General features: G+C 37.5%; 1 protein-coding gene across 1 annotated transcript in view; it reads right to left on the bottom strand.

Moving 5' to 3' along the window:
• Positions 1 to 1,092: 1,092 nt before the first annotated feature.
• Positions 1,093 to 21,247, bottom strand: part of LOC147307892 (receptor-type tyrosine-protein phosphatase N2-like) — a 216,082-nt gene continuing 195,927 nt past the window's right edge. The window contains exons 20-23 of the mRNA XM_086270826.1: positions 19,315 to 19,368; positions 13,282 to 13,346; positions 5,980 to 6,053; positions 1,093 to 3,921 (exon numbers count right to left, since the gene is read on the bottom strand). Coding sequence (XP_086126952.1) covers positions 3,850 to 3,921; positions 5,980 to 6,053; positions 13,282 to 13,346; positions 19,315 to 19,368 — 265 coding nt within the window. The 3' untranslated portion in view covers positions 1,093 to 3,849. The remainder of the gene's footprint in view (positions 3,922 to 5,979; positions 6,054 to 13,281; positions 13,347 to 19,314; positions 19,369 to 21,247) is intronic.

Here is a 21,247-nt window from a genome sequence, read left to right as displayed (position 1 = left end):
ACTGGGATTTTTTAAAGGTCATGACAGATCAAATATTTGCTTTTGTAGCTTAACTTTTGATTAAAGAGTGCACAGTTTGCATACACACGTCTCCCACAAAATGTCATTATATTATATTTATTTAAGAGTGTGACAAAAATCTATGTTAACCCTATAAACCCTGAACCCTGAAATAATGTCCAGAACATATAGATTTTAAATTTAGATATAATTTTGCATATGTGAATGTAATTTTGTATAATCTTTGTTATATCTGGCATTTTTTTTTGGCAGTTTATTGCTCACAGTTTACCTTAAATAAACAAATGGGAGTTGGGGTTAAAAAAGATACACTTGGTGTTACTGGGTTCTAAAGAAAATCCTCCCTTTTAACCAGAAAACTGGAGATCAGGTCTCAAATGCATATATTTCATTCATTTTCACTCGTTGGCTAACTGTGCCAGAAACGCTCTGTCAAGTTTAGCGAGAAATGTGTAGCTGAGCACAATAGTTTTAAAAGTTAAACCATTTGTGAACTTTGAATGACAGGTCAGTTTTGCCTTTAATTTCCCTTTTTCATTCAAACCAAAGTTAGCAGCTTTTTAATAATATGGCTAATTACAACTTTAATTTGCTAGCCAAACTAGCTGAATGTTAGCTAGTTTGGCTACCTAACGTCCAAGCTAACTCCTTTACTCTGTGGTCACTATAATGCTGCTGCTACTACAACAACTACTTTTACCGATAATAATAATCGAGTGATGGACAAAATACCACACTTCACATGAACTTTTTGCCGAAATATATGTTTTTCTTTTTGTGCAGTGTCAAGCAATATAAACCCACTGCAAAAAAGTTGCACCTTCTCGTATATTAGGTGTTAGTGTTGCTCAAATATCTCACCTGAGGAGAAAAAAATGTAAATGCTGAATGTCAACCTTGAACGCCATCCACTGCAGGACATCACTTTGTGTGCACACACCTAAGGTACCTGATTTAAAATGCAGCTGGTGTTAGCAGCTCTATAAAACACGTTTTACTGCTCACCCCGATGGTAAAAGTTATTGTGTATAATTATGTCAGAAAAGGATAAAAAGAGACCACAGTCACAAGTCGGGATTGCATTACAATACTGCATCGACAACTAGACTTTATTCACAAGTTGTTTACACCAATAGAACAAAATATCTTCTGTTGTGTTTTGGGGTTTATGTACAGTTTTAATGCAACAGACCAGCTATCTATTCATACTTGATGGTGAGTGAGAAAGAAAGAACAGCAGCAGGGAAACTGATTGAGTATCAACATTGCAAAATAAACAAATAAAAATAAAAGCCCATTATAATAAGCTTGATTCAAATATAGTAGAATAAGATCATTTAAAGTGAATGCCAGTTCACTTAATTCCACATTTTTATAATATACCTGACAGTATCCTAAAAAAGGGGGAGAAACAGAATCTCATTTCACATTGAACACATTATTAAAAGCAGCATTTCTCGTAGCACGTTTCAATTTTGTGATGGAAAAATGTAGACCAGCTTGCTGCAGTGTTACATCATATTGTTACTGCACCCGTTTCAGCCCGCTTTAACTATGATCTGCACAGTTTAGAGAAGATAATCCTTGGCTTTTGTACTTTAAGGTCCTTGGAGCATCTTGTTTAATAAAGAGTCTAACACAAAGTTAATAGATACATCAGCAGTTGGCTGGTTGCTTGCAGAGGTTTGTAAAGGTCATTTTGAGGCAAGGAGAACATTACAGCACACATTTGTTGAATAGTCATGCATTAGCAGCATAGTGTATGCAATTCATGTCATCGGTGATTTACAAACAGAATTAGTAGAATTAACTGAATGAAACATTTCAAACTGTCAACCAATTGATTTTGCACGAGCTGGTTTCCCAAAGCCATCTTTAATAATCAGTGTCTTAACTTCAGGCTATTTAGTAGTGGCTTTTGTCTAGCTAAAACCGAAAATGAGCCGACAATCCCAGGACATTCTGTTTAGAAGCCAGCAAAAATAATGATCTCTGAAGTTGTCTGTAACTGGTGGTGGGGCCTTTTCTTGAGAGGCGTGATACTGAAATAAACCTACATACATGGGCTAAAACATAAAAAACAAGAGTTAATGCTGACTGTGCTCTTTTTATTTACAGCAGTACATAAAACATGTTAATTTTAGAATGGTGTTGGGAAAACCAGCTGAGGCGTGTCACTGCAAACTAATTTCCATTGCAATACAGATTTCACTACTGTACATGGACAAATCATCCATTAATGCTACATTAAGAACCTACTATTCAGAAGCAGAGCTATTCCTTTTGGCATGACAATACTTTACCATTTAAAATGACTCCACTCCAGCATTTTGAACTTATAGTTATTTGAAGTAGGTACTTGTGAGAAGACTCTCACAAACTTTTGGCCGAACAGAAACTTCTGCTCCGGCAGAATGTTCTTCAATGTTTATCGCAGCGGTTTTCATTTAGCACAGGCACAGCTAATCTTTAATCCGCAGGTTAATCCACTAGAATGAGGCCATTTTAAAATGAAGCATTACTCCTTATCCTCGTGGCTTTTACCAGTCCATCTACTGAATGTTTATTTTTTTTTGTTAAGGCAGACATGAGTGTAACTTCACTGACAAGCCACAACATTGTTTTTCCACAAGAAAGAACAATTCAGGTAGAAGAAACACAAAATTGCTTCAACAAAGATGAAGCAAAATCATTTGACCGTATTTCCAGTATTAGCACGTTTTTTTGTTCAACTAAGACAGTTACCGATAATGTGTTAATTTTTGGGTTTCCCCGCTTACTTTTACAAAAGCAAGACTTCGTGGGAGATGGAATCACTCGTGTTTTGCCTAATATCTACCGTACTGACCAACGCTACGTGCTGATGAGTTACAGCATACTGTGACACACTAGCATACTGCATCAAAACATATCAAAAAGCATGGCATTAAATATCAGACACAATATGTGATGATCTGCGTCACAAATGCACCCACTCAGAGACCAATCAGTGGCATCAATTCAGTAAAACTCTCAGGTTTGGCAACTGGCCACGTTGAACATTGCCCAGAAAATCAGAATCAGATATACGATTACATTTTGAGCCATCTTATTTTGATCATTGCCAGCTGATGCCAATGAGATCAATGTTCATCTATAAACAAAAATTATGATAATTAGACACTTAACAGAATACAGATGAATTTGAAAAATCGCTTAAAAGGCGTTTAAATGCGGCAAAATGTTACTTTGGAAAACAGGCTGCTTGGATCATCACAACAGAAGGAAGGTCTGTCTATGTACAGGATAGTTTCAATGGTTTCCTGGCACAACGTTGACTGAGATCGAATGGGAGATGTTAAGAATTGCAAGGAACGGCTGCACATGGAAGGGAGAGGGGTCACAAGGAGGAAAGACGAGACATGCGGAAATGAGAAAATGGGATAAAAGATGAGAAAAAACAACTGATGACAAGATAGGGTGAGAAATAGGAAATTTGACTGCAGGAAATAATAGAAGCGATAAATGGTAAAAACATGGGTAAATATTAGACATGAAAAGGGCATGGGAGTAGCAAGGAGTGTGAAAACAAAATGAAAGTAGAAGACAGTGGAGAGAGGAGGAAAATGAAGAAGGAGTGGAGAAAAAGAAGAAAGGCAGACAGGAAAACACAGATTAAGTGAAGTGTCAGAAGGAGGAGAAACAAGAGACGGAAATGACAGATGAGAAGCACGAGAGGGGAAAGAACATAAATAACAGGGTAAAAAATTTAGGAGACGGGAGAAAGACAAAATAGGAAACAATATAGGAGAAGATCCTTGGGATGAGGAGTAGAGAAGGTGTTGTTTTCTACTGTGGAAGAGCTTTCAGGATGGCATTCACCTCCTCAGCAACGGCTGTCAATGCGAACTCAAACTGATCCTGCAGACAGACAAAAAAGAGAAAGAAAGTTAAAAGTTTATACATGCAAGAACAAAAAGATTACTAAGTGTTTGATTTCAGCGATACATGCTACTTTGCATTTACCCTTCAAAAATCCTTAATATTGCATCAGTTTGCGGAGATTATGATGCTGAACAAAATGTGGAAGTACCCAACTTTTATTTCCCACAGACCTTTTTGTCTGTGATCATAGAAAAGCCTGTGAAAAAATCCCACTGGCTTTGTGGCAAAGGGAGACTCTAGCTTCATGGCCGTGAAGTTTAGATGGCCATGCTTATGTTAGAGAACTGTTATGTTGTTTTGAAACACTTATTTATACTCGTGCGTGATCAAAACATGGTTGACCTATGAGTACTTTATCCTCACAGTAAGAAGTAGATTAAAGGCACAAACAGCAGATCAAATTCAGAAATGAAATCAGAGTGCTGAGGCTGGGTCTCCTGACCACAAAGGGAATCAATGTGTGAGGAGTGCAGGGAGAGTGCTGTGACAGCAGTTCAGTCAGGATACATGCTTTAATAAAACCTGGATCAATACCATGGATGTTTTACACACATCCTGGGTTTCCTTTCTAATTAAGTTCACAGATCAGCCGGTAATTGTTTCCAGACCAGCCAGAGTCATTCAGTGTACAGTGTGATGACGATATACTTGGTTGTAGGTCTCTGAGGCAGTGAACAAATGTATTTTAGAATATGAGTCTTTTTAATAATTTGTTTGAGGACTTTTTCCCCCAAAAAATACTTACAAAACTTTATTCCCTTTATTCCCTAAACACTTAACCAAAATGGAATAGAACCACCTTTTTTGCAAATTCTTATTCTCGATCATTCACTTCATATAACCAGAAAGCCTCCACTACAAGTTCTGATTAGGACAACCTGGGACAGGTTATCAGCACCTATTTGAACTCTATACATATTCCTCTGTGATTTGACCTGATTTTCCCATAATCCCTTTCAGAAATCGATTCATCTGAGCTGAAGCAGTGGAGCCAGTCCCCAAAACTCTCAAATCTAGTCTCTCTCACAATAGGGCATAGAGATTATCATCTCAGCAAAGACTTTTAGACAAAGTGAAGTTTTGATGGGAGTGTGATCGATTGTTAGAAAGACAGTTCTGGGGCATTAAGGCGATCTAAGAATGTCAAGTTGACATTTTGAGTTTACCATGGCAATCCTTCGTGTAACCTTTCTACCCAAATTCATGTGACAGCACAGATGGATTGTTCGTTTTTTTTGATAGAGATGCTGAGAATGACCTTACTTACATTATATGCTGATGGAAATAAAAGTAGCCTTCCACAGTAGCAACCTTAAATGTAATTACTGCAAATCAGCCTGTATATGCAAAACATTCTCACTGTCATTCTCGGATACTTAGGACTTCTTGGAGTCACATTTTAATCCTACTATGGTTTCGATTTCCAACATGCAGCATAACGGAGCTCATGTTGTAGATTAGCATCTTGATGGGTCACACAGTGGAGCAGATCTAAGTCACTGGGTGTGTTGCATAGGTTCATGGTGAACATCTTTCATTGATGAACCAAGATTTGAAACAGCGAAATATTATAGTGTCTGACTCATTCCAATGTAGCTGAAGTGAGATCCATCCATAGCTATCACAACTTATTATATTCCCCCATGTAATTTGACTGCTGGTACAAAAGCAAAATAATACAGACAAATCTGAGAAAAGCTTTAAATATTTTTTTGATACTTTAATGTTCCTGATGATGCACTGTGTGAGAAGTGCTGTTCATGCACTAGTGTGCAGTCACTACCATACATTTTAAATCTAATAAATATATATATTTTTTCTGCTCATATACATCTTGTTCCTTGATAAATGTTGGCGAAGGTCCTTTCTCCTTCAAGGACCTGCACTTTTATTTATATTTGAGGATTTGGTGAAGTTTGTGAAATTACGTTAAGCAGGATTTTTAAATGTAAAAACAAAAAAAGTCATCTGTTCACACTGTTCCATAAATCAAACAAAATCTGCACAAACAAACAGGATTCAGGTGTGTGTTACCTTAGTCTGAACCATTCCTGGCCTCTGGTCCCGCAGGTGCTCCAGAGTCGCTGCAATATCAATCTCCTTGGCACCTGCCATACACACACACACACACACACACACACACACACACACACACACACACACACACACACACACACACACACACACACACACACACACACACACACAAAAATGATGTTGGATTGTGTTCAAGGCACCACCAAGATAATCCAGCTAACATCACTCAATCTGCTCTTTTAAACCAACTCCCATTAGAACAGCAAAGGCGATTACATTCATCCTCTTAGCACAAACACACACACTCTGACTCTAGAAAACAGTGATGGTCTTTAGTTGAAATGAAAAAAAGATGAAGAGGCCAAAGGAGCTGGTGCAGAGGACTTTGTGAGGGAAATCACAGGAACACATGTTTGCTACATTTTCTAAAGAAACCTGAGTCAATCTGAAAGCTCCTTGTTAGTCTTTGGTTGTTCTTAGCCTTTCATGAAGGTTGCCCACCAGAGCTCTCTCAGCCACTGCCAAAAGCTGACGTGTGTTTGTCTGTGTGTGTATTGCCCGTCAGTCTGTCTGTATGCCAGACTGGGATAATGTCCCACAGCTGACAAAAGTGTGGCTGGCTGCAGTCAGCTCAATGACCTCAGGCCAAATGCTGGTCAGATTATCAGAGACTGTGATACATTACAAACATATTATAATCCTTTTGGAGTCAAACACAAGGAGGCATATACGTATCTGACGTGTATAATCTTATGTGACCATAATTGAAAAACTAGATTTCTCCAGTTTCAGCACTTAAGCCTTGATAAGCCAATTCTAGCCTTTATAGACAAAAGTCTTTCACGTCTTTGAAAAGTAACAATAAAAACGACAGTTTGAATGTTTTCTTTTTAAATTTGTCTTAATAGTGTTTTTAGTTAAGCACTATTTAGACGAGCTACTTGGAATTGATTGGATCAATACATAATACAATATTACAATTAACAAGACTTTATTTAAAAAATGGTTTGCTTCTGTTTCTCAGTGTGGAAATGGACAAAACTATGGGGTCACAACTTTTACTCCTTCAGTTCAGGTGTTTTCAGTCCCACTGCCACAGGTGAACAAAATCAATCAAGCTATACAAATGTTTGTGAAAAAAACTGGTTGTTTTAAAGAGCAATCCAAGGGTAACAGCAATCTACCGGTGCAACACGTCAGTTTGTGCACTTTCTCCCTCCTAGATATTGCACAAACAACTAAGTTTTACTACAGTGACTGCTACTATTAAAGTGACAGACAACATCAAGTTAATGCATAAAAGTTGCCAGTGCTTTGCAGAGTTTGAAAACCTTCTCTGACATCAACAACAGCACAAAGATTGTGCGCCCAGAGCTTCAATGGGATGGGTTTCCATGGCCGAGCAGCTGCCGCAGGCGTGCTTATTGTCCACAAACTGCATTATATCAAGTTTCTAGAATTTCTTTTTTATCGCCACTATGAAAATCTTTTGATGTTATTTATGATTTTTATTTTTTCTGTCTTTCCAAAATACATCACTAAGGTTACGTTTACCTTTAAATACAATAATCTTCCTCAGTATATCAAATACTTGAGTACTACTACTAATAGTTTCAGCTTGTATGACCCATCTGCTACTCAGTTTTACTTAATATTGCTGTTGGACTGTGTGGCATGAAAATTGTGTAAAATTTGGGATGAAAACAAACAAAGGTAAGAAGAATCCATTCAGAAGGCCAGATAATACTTTGTAAAAACGCTAGCATTGTAATTATTTTTGCTGATGAATTAACAAATAACAAAAGACATTCATGGAATTGCTCTTAATGCACTTATCAAAAATAAAAAAAAAACCCCAAAAGGATATTAAAACATTTTTTTCTCAGAAAAATCTCTATTATATGTTAATGTAGCTTTTTAAATACCATTTCTGCAACAAATGAAGTGTAAGCTACTTTTAAAAGACTCATTGTACTTATAACGGTCTTACGGCCGCCCTGTGATGTCAATGGAGCATAACCAAAAATTGCAGGTACCCACGCATTATTTGAGAAAAGAATCAAAGAGACATAAAACACAAGAGATGATTCATAAAGTCAGAGGGAAAAATAGATGTTAAGGGGGGAGGAAGACATGTCGCAGAAATAGAGAAATTGTTCTGGGAGAGAAAAGGGACAAGAGAGAGAGAGGTGGGAGCAACAATTAAATTCAGAAAGAACAAAAGACAGAAAAAACATTTAATTTGTTTTCTGTCCTTCCGTTTCTCTCCCCCACCTTCTCCTCCTCTATCCAAATTCTGAGGAAACAAAAAGCGCAAGAATTACTTTTTCTTGTTGTGACACATAATAACACTCCTTTTTCTTGCCTGCATGAAGAGGAAAATGAATGGTGGGAGAACCGCTCATTCACACCATTTTCTCTTTCTGTTTCACAGGTTTTGTGAGCTTTTTTCCCCCCTTTTCACAACACAATAGACTCCCTTCTAGCCAGAAAAGCTGCAGCAGACTACTCACTGCTTTAGTTTTTCTTTTTTGAGAGGAAGGACTTAACAAACCAAGGGCTATTGTGAAGATTCTGATAAAACTCAAAATGGACGGTATTAAGAAAAAATGCCTAATTCGGGCTTTCCCTTGAAGGAGATGGTGGAAGCATGAAAAAAGCGGGACTAGTATAAAAACCTCTGCCTCATTTTGAGATTCCCTCTTCTGTAAGACCGCTTTGGGGTGGAGGTCGAGGAGTAGGACTTAGGAGGGTAGAGGGGGGTGTGCTATAGATGAGAAGGAGGAGAGAAAGCCTGGAAAAAAAAGAAAAAGAAAGAACGACATGCAGCCCTTGAGGAGGCCACGAAAACCCCAAAGCCGAGGGCTGGGTTGACCAGCTGGACCTGAAGAAAAAAAGTGCAGAAAGAAATGGTGCAGTGCTGAAAAGCTCTCTGGTATTCACTGTGTTTTGATAGATTCTTAAGATGAAGAGAAAGGTGATGGGTGGTGGTTAGAAACAGGAGAGAAGTAAGGGCGCATTTTGGAAAAGTTGAAGGGAAAAAAAACGTGAGAACCACCTCAACCCTGCTACATCGCTATAATTCTTGAGGAAATTTGCAATTCCTTGGGAAAAAACTGTTGGAATCTATTAGGAAAGAGGGGAAGGAGGAGGAGGGAGTGTGAAGGAAACTGGGGTTATTCTGTCTCTGAGAGGATGGAAGAAGAGGAGGAGGCAGTGAGAAATTTCTTTGATCAGGATGGAGAAAACCTGCAAACCCAAAGGCTTTAAGGTTCTCAGGACAAAAAAGGAGGAAAGTAGAGCTGAGAAAGTGATGTACGAGAGGGCAACTAGATTTTTCAGGTATTTCGTTTTAAATACAAACCTATATTATCGTCTTTTCAACAGGGCACTTTACAATCATCTATTTAATCCTTAAGCACTTGCAAACATACAGTGGCTTAAACGGAGGAAGACAAATCTTATAATCTACAGACATCAGCCAGGTCAAATCGTTTAAAACTTTATTTGAGATGATACGTTTTTGTAGACGATTGTTGCTTTTCACTGTTACAAAGCAATGGCAGCACCTTTAATTTTATACATTAGTATTTGTTGCCTGTGATTTTGTATAATTTAGTTAGTTAATTTTGGTAATGAGCACGTTTCCAGTTTAACTAATTGTAGACACACGTACAATGCTGAGCTGTAAAATGAGGATAAGTAGGGGATAAGTACATCATAAAGAAATAGCATACAAGCAAAAGCCAAAGCAAAACTCCTAATTAAAGCTGCAATAACTGATTTAATTATAACTTCATAGCAAAACTAATGTATGAGCATTAGCTCCGTCTTGGTCTCAACCAAATTCGGAGGAAAATATCTGCTTGCTACAACTGAAACTTTGCCTTTTTGTTATGCAGTTGTCTGGGTGATGAATACAGAGAGTAAACCAGAGAGGTTACAACGATTGGCTGGAAGACCAAAGCACTAAACTCATGAGTTAATACTCTATTTGGCCTTTTTAGGCACCCATTTCATGTTAATCTTTTCCAGATGAATAACTTTAACTACTCTGCACATTAAAATCTTCATTTTATGCACTGTAGTTTATAAAAATCTAACATGTTAGAAGACGATCATGTGGTTTGTATATGGGATATAAACACCTAGGATATGGTAATGCAGTACTACAGTACGTATATAAGTACTCAAGTGAACATACCTCAAATTTGTCCCAAAAAGATAAAGTACGGAGCAAAGAAATTTATCTTTTTAAATGAGAAATTTAAAGATAATAGTGACAGACTGGTCGGTTGGCACAGCTCAGACCAAGTGAGAGTCTTCTACCTTTGCTTCTGCTGATTTTCATGTTTTACCTCGAAGGATTACACGCTCCTGTATGGGTTCAATAGATTTCACAACTCCCCCAGTTTATGAAACATCTTCAGAGGCAATAAAATAAAGTAAAAACATAAAGTGCTGTCAAAATCCTATTTTTCTGCTAACATAAACACTCTACCTAACACAGATTTCACACCGTTTTATCAATGGTGAAATCCACTTTGATCCTCACAATAAAACCTCTCTAGCATTTCCTGACCACGGTCCGATTACATCACTCAAAGAAAAGATGATTTTCTTTTCAAAAAGATAAAAAAAATATTTTGTTTATTAATATCTCAGTGAGGACGGGGAGGGTTAGGCCTCGTTTTAGGGCCTTTATCTGGCTTATTCACAAAGTGGCGCAAACAAACATGAAGAGCCTTAATAAACGTGAAGCTTTACCAGCTTGAAACAGCTGGGTGATGAACAGACGTGATGATACTTTCATGTAGGAGACTATGGTTCTACTCCTGTTTGTGCTCATCATTAATTTTTTATTTTTTAATTTGGTTTTCAATTATTTTTAAGATGTGCTGCAACAAAAAACATTTTCAATCTCAATTGCTAATTTGCTTTTTATAACAAATAATCCTTTCTGTCATCGTTGTATTTTTACTCAGTTGTATATAGTATTTGTATTTGTATTCTATTTTTATCTTATTGTATATTTATTTTATTTTATTCTACTGTATATAGTATTTTATTTTATTCTATTCTGTACAGTTGTGTACTGTATTTATTCTTATTGTATTCTAATTTTTGCCTCATAACTTTTGCACTGTCCACTTCCTGCTGTGACAAAACAAATTTCCCACGTGTGGGACTAATAAAGGTTATCTTATCTTATCTTAAATTCATGAAGAATGTGTGTTTTTTTTAATGACTCATGCTTTTACAATTTATCAGGGGTTAAGGCTAGAAATTATTAAAAGCTTTGAGTCACTTTCGGTGACAGGTAGGCGTCGCCTAAATACTGTACCTGTCTGTTAGGCTTCACCTGACCTGGTTCAAGTGTCGACTGTGTTTGTGCAGCTGCATTTTAAGTATGTTTTTTTAGCAGCATCTGTGTGATGCATTCACACAACGCATGGATGCAAGCTAGTTAGCTTGGAAAGGTCAAAGGTCACAAAGCTAAAGTTGAGATCAGTCCACATAGCTATGGTAATCCATTATATAAAGACTAATAATAATAGAATAAAAGTGAAATTAAGTTGTATTTAAGTTGTAAAATCTAATGGCAGCAAAGGACAACTTTTTGCATGTTTCACATTCTCATATATATTTTCAGTGTAGTGTTAATGGAAACTTTTGACCCACAGCTAATGTGTTAATTCGATGTCAAGCAGGAAAATGCTCATTGCTCTAATTTGCTGCCACAGTAGCCTCGGCTACACTTCACATCATTTGAAATCTCCTCCATTACTTAGCAAAGAAAAGAAAACAGTTTTCCTTAGTTTTCCTCTTCTGATATCTATGTACTCTCCCTGCTGTCTGTCAAAAAATATATTTTGTTTAAAAATATCCAAGGCAAAAGTTACTTGTTATGAGATGAATTAATTTCATGTTGCTTCAATGGCCAATTAGGTTTTTATAGACAAGTTTGGAATGGGAAGGATTTGGGAAGGAGATAAAAGGACATGGAGGACTTTCCCCCTCGCATCCACCAACTCCCGCCCATTCCTCCCGGCCCCTTGGTGCTTGGGAGGGGCCCCATCACAGTGTGACAGCCTGGGAAATGGCCACTGAAGCCCAAACTGACCCTTTGATCTGGAATTAAAGACCCAGGAGCTCGTTCTGCTACAGCAGCACCACCACAGGACAAACGCACACTTACAAAGAAAGATACACACACATACACACAAATATCCAATCAGTAGAAACAGTGGATTGATCACCTTCTGTCTTTACATCGTGTAACCGAAACATGAGGAATCAATTTTTAGAAAGACTTTACTGACACACACTAAACATCTGCCTTATTAACATCATCTACCTTTTCAAAGTTCTTCTAACATGAAGCCCACACTCAATTAGAGACTTTTAATTTGAAAGACATGAGACTAGTCAGATGTGTAATTACAGGCTCAGGCTTATAAACAAATCGAACAAGATGAATGGAGGAAGTAAAAGGAAGTTGGTTTGTTAAAAACAAATCAAAATATTTTGTAAATAAAATACAATCAACCTGAACTTCAGTAAAGGAGACTTCACTTAACATGATATCAAGAACCGTCACTGCCCCTTAAAATATTCAGTCTCTTACATAATTACTCGCTGTGTTATTATATCATACTGTAATTATAGTAATTATCAAGCACTTATAATGTGCTTAAAATCCACTGGCTGTGAGTCCTGATGGCACTTCAAATAAACAATTCATGGTCAGTTCAGGTTAATTACCAACAGCCTGCACACTAATTTTACATCTCCACTTCTTTTTAGCTCGTTTCTGTCACCACGTCATGAAAATCACACTTGCTCTCTGTCTGGATTTTACTGAGTTTAACTGTGTTTTGTTGGCAAGACAGGAGAAAAACAAGCTGCAGCATGGTGCCAGAGCAGCGGAGCATCCACTGAGATAATGAAACAGATATTCATTTGCAGTAATTAAGCAAAAGCTAATAAAAAATAACTAATAATATATTTTAAAAATCAGCTTGTTTTCTCTGGCTCAGAGGCAGAAAGTAAGAGTGATCGAGTGTGCTAATGGAAAATGTCATTGTTCGTAGCTACTCATCACTGTAATGATCTAATTAAATGTCATTATTTTCAATGCAATCATCCAACTTTGCAAAAAGCAATAACTTTGATGATAGCGGGAATAATTTGACAGCCGTGCTTTTTATTTCTCCAGTCACAACAGGGAGGGCAAACTGAGCACCTTCTCCACACGGGCGAAAAGGAAGGGCGGGGAAAAGGATAGGGAACACCTACCTTTAGCCATCTTGTTGAGGACCATGTCGATCAGGATGTAGGTCCCAGTTCTTCCAGCACCATCGCTGCTCAGATGGATGAGAGAGAGAGTAGGATATGAGGGAGAGAGAGAAAAAGGGAGAATGCAAGAGGATGAGAGACAGACGGAGAAGCATTAATTAAATTTGTCTGATAACGTCATATCGTCGCTTATCGCCAATTAAGCAATTTTCTAATTCCTGTCACTTGATGTTTTTAATTATACTTCTACATTAATTTCCATAATGTTCATTTACATCATTACTCTGTTGCTATGTGATGTCATACGTATACGGATGTGGAAAATGCACAAAGTGTAACATTAATACGAGTGAATAAAAGGAATAAAAATCTTTTACAGGTACACTAAATGTTCCTGTTAATGCCCAAAAAGCAATACTGCATTAATACAGTTATGTACTGATTAGGTAAAAATGTGAGCGGCTGAGTGTGAGAGCTGATTAGAGATAATTACACAGCGCATTATCACAATCAGCTCTTCCACCGTGTCGACTTCTTCAAGTTCAGACAAGGAGGACTAAATGTTCTTTCAGTGTCTTATACAATTTTAAATAACATATAACCCAGGAAAAAAATATTACACTGAAATGTTTATAGCATAAGATCACTTGGCAGGACTGCTGGCAAGCTTGCAAAGCCGAGTAACACCTTCAGGTTTACAGTTGCTATATTTATTTTGTATCCTCTGCCATGTTCATGTTATTGTCTTTCTTTGTTTTTCCTCTGGAGTGAAGACAGACGCGACCCAACTCCAGTGTTAAGCGAGCGAGCATCAATCAGAAAGATTTAATACGTCGAGGTTTACGAGTCTTCTAATGCCATTTCAGGGGGATAAGCAACTTCAAACGTGTACAATTATGGAAACGAGAGACTGAGAGGTTCTTTTTAAAACATCAAAAAATGTAAACCTGTTTTTAGAGACATAGGAGCAAATGTATGTTTGTCTATTCTGAAATAAACACACTGAACACAGTGTGCAGAAACTGAATTACGCTCTGCTTTGTATGTGGAGGGAATATTTTCTATCCAAGATTTATTTCAAGTGTTGAAAATTGATGTCTGCACCCCTACCAGTCTATTTCATGCGCTGGTGTGTGCACGTGTATGTGTGTGTGTGTGTATGTGTGTGTGTGTGTGCATGCTGGCATGGGTCCATACTTTCTGAATATTTCATTTTCACTGGGACCTTTGTTATTTTCTGCAGTAATTGAGAAGTGCCACTGCAGCCTGCGAGTGTGTATGTGCCTATTCTACAGAGATGCTCTGATCTTACACACTAGATTTGCACGTGTTCATGTGTGTGTTATACAGGTTATTACGGTGTGATTTTAGCTCTATCGTATCACTGCACCTTGCCAGGATCATTACAAAGTGATCAAAGATATGTGATGTGTGTGTGTGTGTGTGTCAGCACACGCCTGAGGGCTGTGAGTAAACATGTCAAGATGTCTGCTGCCTTCTCTGACTCTGTTTAAAGTGATAGACATGGAAAGAGGCAAGGAGGAAGGGAAAGAGAAAGATGAAATAGAAAAATACACAGTGGATGGAAAAAAGAGAGAACGCTGCTGTGTAATTATTGAATTTCTGCATCTGCGCTCTTCAGTGTGCTCACTCCTCACTCTGACTGCTTCACTCTGCCCTCTGCATGCATTACAGTGATAAATGGCTGTGCACAGTTGACTTTGACAAAATCATTTGGAGGCTCTAAGTGAAAGTCTCTACAGCATGAACATCAAAGTTTATCAGTCTCTATATTATCGCAGCCTTAGATATGTTTGGCTGCTTGAGTTTAGGAATGTACTTGGAACGGTCCAAATCGAGGTTAGAATCTTGTCTTCATAAGCATCTAAATGCATTCGAAGCGCATTAATCACTGGAAAACTTCACTGCCACTCAAACCTTACCACCCAGAAAATATCCAGCATAAAAAGCGTCAGCTCTCCAACTGTAAGAAATATGGATTCCCCAGCTTTCCACCCAGATTTTCTCCTCCTGCTGAATAGATGATCCGCTCTAACGCTTGCTTTTATTAAAACTTTCGGCATCTCTGAAGAACATTTTTAATTTGTGGTACCTCTAAAAGCTGGCATTACAGAAACTCTCAAAATGAGTACATAATCAATGCAAACTTCACTTTGATCTTTTTATCATGATCTCTTTTTATAAAGGCACTTTTCTAAATACACAGAGTGCTTCACACTGGGAAGCAAACCCATAACATGCAGATTTTAATAAAGCAGAGAAATGTTTATCATCTGCTTGTCAGTTTCAAAAACTGGAAGTTCAAAAAACGCAATATTTCCTTTCCTTTCATTAAAGTTGATTCAGCACATCATATACTAAAGGAGGTAACAAAGGAGACACTGAAGCACCTTTCCTCTGTATTTAGGGAATTCAACCCACTCTTGTTATGGCTGCCACACAGATACAGATGGGTCACTTCACTCAGTGAGGAGCCTTCTTAAGTAAAACTGTTGATTTGTGCAATTTCCAAAAATCAGTCGGTTTGGCAAAAGGTCTGAAACCAAAACCTGTGCACTTCATAGGAGAAATAAACTTCTATGATAAGATGTAAATAAAGTCATACCGGCTCCAAGAAATGTAAATTAATAAGTGCTTCAATATTTTTGTAGAGCGTCTGCTTCGTTTTATTTCTCCTGTGTGGCTACAGCCACATTTAAAGTCTCCTGCTCTTTATATGTTGAGAACTTTTTAGTGTAATGATTGATTAGACTTCTGGTGTCACTGTGAACTTTATCATTTCAGCAGGGAGGGGAAATCAATACGCAGAAAGAATCCATATTTTTTTAAAAAACCAACATTGCAGATTTTTTCCTGCTGTGCTGGTGTGAAACCTGTTTTTATCACATAAGTAAATTTCTCCTGCCAGTCAGCTCTAATGAAGACAGTTTGTCTGGATGCTGAGGTCAGAGATGTCGAGCAGCGTCGGTGCAGACTGGATGAATCAAACACTTCACCCACACATTTCACTTTTAATGTGGAGGGTTTTTTTTCACTCAAATCACAGGGAACATCTGACTCGTTACCTTACCTACTATGTTTAAGATATTTACTTCCTTTGTTACCATAGTCACATCGTTACATTTAGGCTCACTTGTGCTGCAACATGCAACACAATAATTATGTGTGCAATGGTTTTATCTATGCAAACTTTAATATCATACTGACCAAAAATGAATAAACACCTCCAACTGTGCTTCACATTCTCCCGCCTACTGAGGATTTAAGTGATACCAAACTAACGTGAAAACACTGCAGCCTTCAAGCACATTAAAAAGTAAGGAAAGTTACCCTTGTGGGTAACAAAGTTCATCTTGTGTTAAGCAGTGCAGGCGGTGACAGGCTGACTTGGTAAATTAAAAATATTGAAAAAATTTATTTTGTCTTTAATTGTGTTTGTAAGCACAAATTATTAATTTCTTTTGTCAGGATAATTTTTAGACTAATGAATTTACCACCATAATTATGTTGCTTATTAACTTCAAACAGGAATGATGCATATCAACCTCTGTGCTCACCATAGCTGCGTGTACTTGTCCTACAAACCCTAATAGCAGCTTTTTCATGTACTCGCTGCATACATGTTAAACTGAAGCTCATATGTCCCAAGAACACTGAACAGATTGAGTGAGATTTTGTGGGTGCTCATATTTATTTCAGAAAGAGAATCAGACATGCACATGGCATAAGTGACATAAGTATTTGTGTTTTGCATTGCAATTTTAATTTCTTATTTTTACTACTGTCATAATACATTGCATAAAGTTTCTTTTTAGTTTTATTAGCTTACTGTAATGACATACATGTACAGTAAAATGGCACCACAGTGGCATTGTTAGATGATTTGGGAGGAGAATAAATCAAATTGTCAAAGGTTTTATTTCCATTATACAATAACATGTCATGCTAGCTTCTATATGTTTGTTACCACTAAGCCTTTAAAGCCTAAACCATAAAATAATTGCCAGAAAATTTAGCGTTTAATGTTCATTCTGACAAAATAAAAAATAATACATTCATTTGCATATAGGAGTTTTAATTTTTATCATATCTGCTGCATCCAGCATTTTTTTGGTGCAATTTCTTCCTTAAAAATGAATTGTGCAGTTTATTTCACATTGACTTTTACATCATTGTCTCAAAAACTCGTGGATCAAATGTGAAACACTTGGCTTTAAAGGACTAGGACTGGCCATTGTAATTCTTTATCATTCTGTTGCACTGAAAGCTACCTGAAAAGCTTGCAATTGATCTAAAACACCGCTGTGACAGTACTGCAGGAAGTAGAAAGACAACTCATATTTCAACCATGTTAGTTTCTCTTTAGTGGCTCCTTGCTAAATTCAGCATTGAATTTAAAATCCTTTTTCCTCGTCTTGAATTAGGCCCTATCATTTCTTAAGAACCTCATAGTATCATTTCATCTCAATAGAGCACTTCGCTCTCAGACTACAGGCTCACTTGCGAGCTTCCAAAAGTAGAATAGGAAGCAGAGCCTTCAGCTATCAGGCTCCGCTCTCTCGTTTGCTTTTGGGAGACAGAAACATCCTCTTTACTGCAAAGATTAGGCTTCAAACCTTCCGTTTTGATAAAGCTTATAGTTAGGGCTCGATTAGGTGACCGTGAGCCCTCAGGCTGTTGGCAGACTTCCAATGAAGCATTGAGCATTTCTTATCCATTCCTGTCTTTTGACTTCTCAGTTATATGTTACTGTGCTACTGCTACATGGAAATAACTTTTGTCTGCTCTCTCCTGTAGTATGTGTTTAGTCCTATATGTTGTTCTCTCTGTGCTCTTCCTGTTAAAAGGGGGTTCTTTCTCCTCACTGTCACCATGTGCTTTCTCCAAGGGGAAGATTTAATTGTCTGGGTTCTCTCTCTAATGTTGTCTGGTATTCAACTTAACAGTAAAGTGTCTCGAGATGACAGTTATTGCAAAATGCTGCTATATATATATATATATATATATATATATATATATATATATATATATATATATAGAACTACGTTGATTTCAATGCCCGGCAAGTCGCATACCAACAAATCCTGTTTAAAATTCGAAACCTCTAATGCAATAACACACGTCAAATTGAAGGATTTGGTTGATCATCAGAGTAAGTAAGTGTCATAAGAGTAGCCGAGAAAATCCAGGATGTTCAAGTTACTGTGGCTGGTGCTCCATAAATGCAGGTTTAATACTCTGGTGTAGACTAGCAGTTAGAGCGAGAAATGTACAGTTTCATCATAGTGGAGCCATTGCACCATATTAAATAATAGATCATTTGGTGGAGTAGTGAGCAGACAGACATAAGGGCTATCTGTTATTGAAGTTTTTTTTTTTAATCCAATCATCTGAGGATGCTTGCACAAAAAAAACTGTGGCAGATTTTTCTGCTAAATACCGATTTAATTATGTCTCACTGGTCTGAGTTATTTCCTCAGGTGGTAGGGGTATGCAGATGTGATTATACAAAAACACACACACATATGCAAACACAACAGCTGCAACCCTGCCTACTTCTATTTACCCTCTCTCACTCTCACCCACTGGCTCTGACCGGCAAGCTGCAAGCTTTGAACTGCCTCCAATTAAAAGTTACCCTCCTCCGCGGACAGTTTGTCAAATTAAATCACAACTTTTTGGCTAATCTCTCATTTAAAATGTTTGTCGTCCCACACATGCTGACAAGTGACATGGCAGTTGGTGGGGAATTAAATGGTGATGTGGACTGGAGGTCAGAAACCACAAAGGACCCGGGCAATTTGAGTTTTAAATCCTCTGAAAAAAGAAACTTTAAAACAATTTAACCAGCAACTTTAAAAGATCTGTGCTTGTTTGCGAGTTTGCCAGCATAATGCAGCATGTCTCTCTGAAAACAGAATGCATTTGATACTGAATTCACTGAATAGAAGCTAGAACCCTATGAATAAGCCACCATAAAAAGCATTCTGCCTTAGTTATTAGCATACTTGCCTGCAGTGGACTATGATAGGACATGAGCGGCCCCGGTAGCACTTGTTAACTTTCCTGTAAAAAAAACAAGACAGAAAGAAAAAGTTAGTGTTAACACAGACATGATAAAAAGGAGAGATATCGCTTAAGAAATCCGTCATAGAAATCAACAGAAAAAAATACTTTAAGGAGCCAATTATCTGCTTTATAACAGCTGAACTGGGAAACCAATGGTGTTGCACAGCTGAGGTTCAGTTCAGTTTTATCTCCCTGACAGAATGCATATTTACTAATAGTAATAAAGATGAAGGTAAGTACACTTTTCTTCTTGGTTATTGCATGCATAGATGAATTAAAACCTGCAAGGAAAAAATTTAAAACAGGAAAGAGTTAACCTAAACATTACTTTAGAACAGTAACACCTGATTCTGGAGGATTAATATCACAGATACAGCATCACATACAGTCAGCACAGGTGCATCTAGGCTTCAAAAAATAAGAAAAAACATCCTGCACAAAACTACTTATAATTTTAGTATGTTTTACATGTTTTTACATGTCAAAACTGGTACTCAGTAAGGCTATCACTGCCATAAAATTCACCAATTTGTCCCATACCACCTACCATGGTATAGTGGACAATTTGATAACAGAGCCCTAATTCCAAAAAAGGTGCAATGCCGTTTGAAATGTAAATAAACATGACACAAATATTTGCAGATAATTTTAGATTTGGCAGCAGCGTCACATCTCAAAAGAGATGGGATGGGGCAATTAAATGCTGGACAAGTGAGTGGTACTTAAAAGTAACAGCTGGAGGAACATTTTGCAACTAATTAGGTTAACTGGCAGCAGGTCAGTAACATAAAAAAGACATCTTAAAGAGTGTTTCTCAGATGTGAATATGAGCAGAAATCTGCACGTACAAATTGTGGGAGAATTTAAGAATAATGTTCCTGCACTTCCAATATCTCATTCCCTGCAGTGCACAATATCAGAAAAAGAATAAGAGAATCTGGTGAAAAGTCAGTGCTCAAAGGCAAGCCCGAAAATCAATACTGGATGCTGATGATCTTCCGGCCTTCAGGTGACACTGCACTAAAAACAGTCATCACTCTGTCATGCAAATCGCTGCATGGTCTCAGGAACACTGAGAAATGATTGCCTTTGAAGACAGTTCACTGCACCGTCCATAAATGCAGGATAAAACTCTACTGTGCAAAGAAGAAGCCATCTGTGAACATGATCCAGAAATGCCAAAGCCCATTTAAAATGGACTGAGGCAAAATGGAAAACTGTTCTGTGGTCAGATGAATTGAAATTTGAAATTCTGTGGAAAGCAATGACGCCGTGCCCTCCAGACAAAAAAGAAGAGGGGACCATCTGGCTTGGTATTAGCTTCAAAGGTTCAGTTTTAAGTCTGCATCTCTGGTTGTATGGGAGTGCATTAGTACTCCTGTGGCAGCTTGCACATGGAATGCCACCATCAGTGCTCAAAGATGTATACAGGTTTTAGATCAACACCCATCGTCTTGCTCAGGGAAGGGCTTGCATATTTCAGCAAGACAATGTTAAACTGCATGCTGCATCATTACAACAGCACGGCTTTGAAGTAGAATTCAGATGCTGAACTATCCTGCCTGCCCCAGATGTCCACAGACTGATATTACAGTAAACATGTTTTTGCCATCAAATTCTGAATGACTTATTTTTGAATGTCACATTTATACAATCTAAACATTTGATCTGTTTTCTGTGTTCTGTTGTAAATAAAATATGTCAATCAATCATTGCATTGTTCTTATTTAGATATTACACAATGACATCTTTTTCCGAACTGGGTTTTGTATTATTAGAATTTATAGTCTCATGTAGTAAGACCATAATCTACATGCTGTTACAAAAACCTGCTTTACTGTTTGCTTCTAGCACATATAATAGTGCTGCACAGTTT

The sequence above is a fragment of the Aulonocara sp. 'chitande type north' Nkhata Bay genome, linkage group LG18 (genome assembly GCF_057382095.1).
Source record: "Aulonocara sp. 'chitande type north' Nkhata Bay isolate Kocher_YH1m ecotype deep benthic linkage group LG18, A_spYH_male_GT1.1, whole genome shotgun sequence".
NCBI lineage: Eukaryota > Metazoa > Chordata > Actinopteri > Cichliformes > Cichlidae > Aulonocara > Aulonocara sp. 'chitande type north' Nkhata Bay.
The sequence above is the reverse complement of the archived record's forward strand: the minus strand, read 5'-3'. Positions and strand labels throughout refer to the sequence as shown.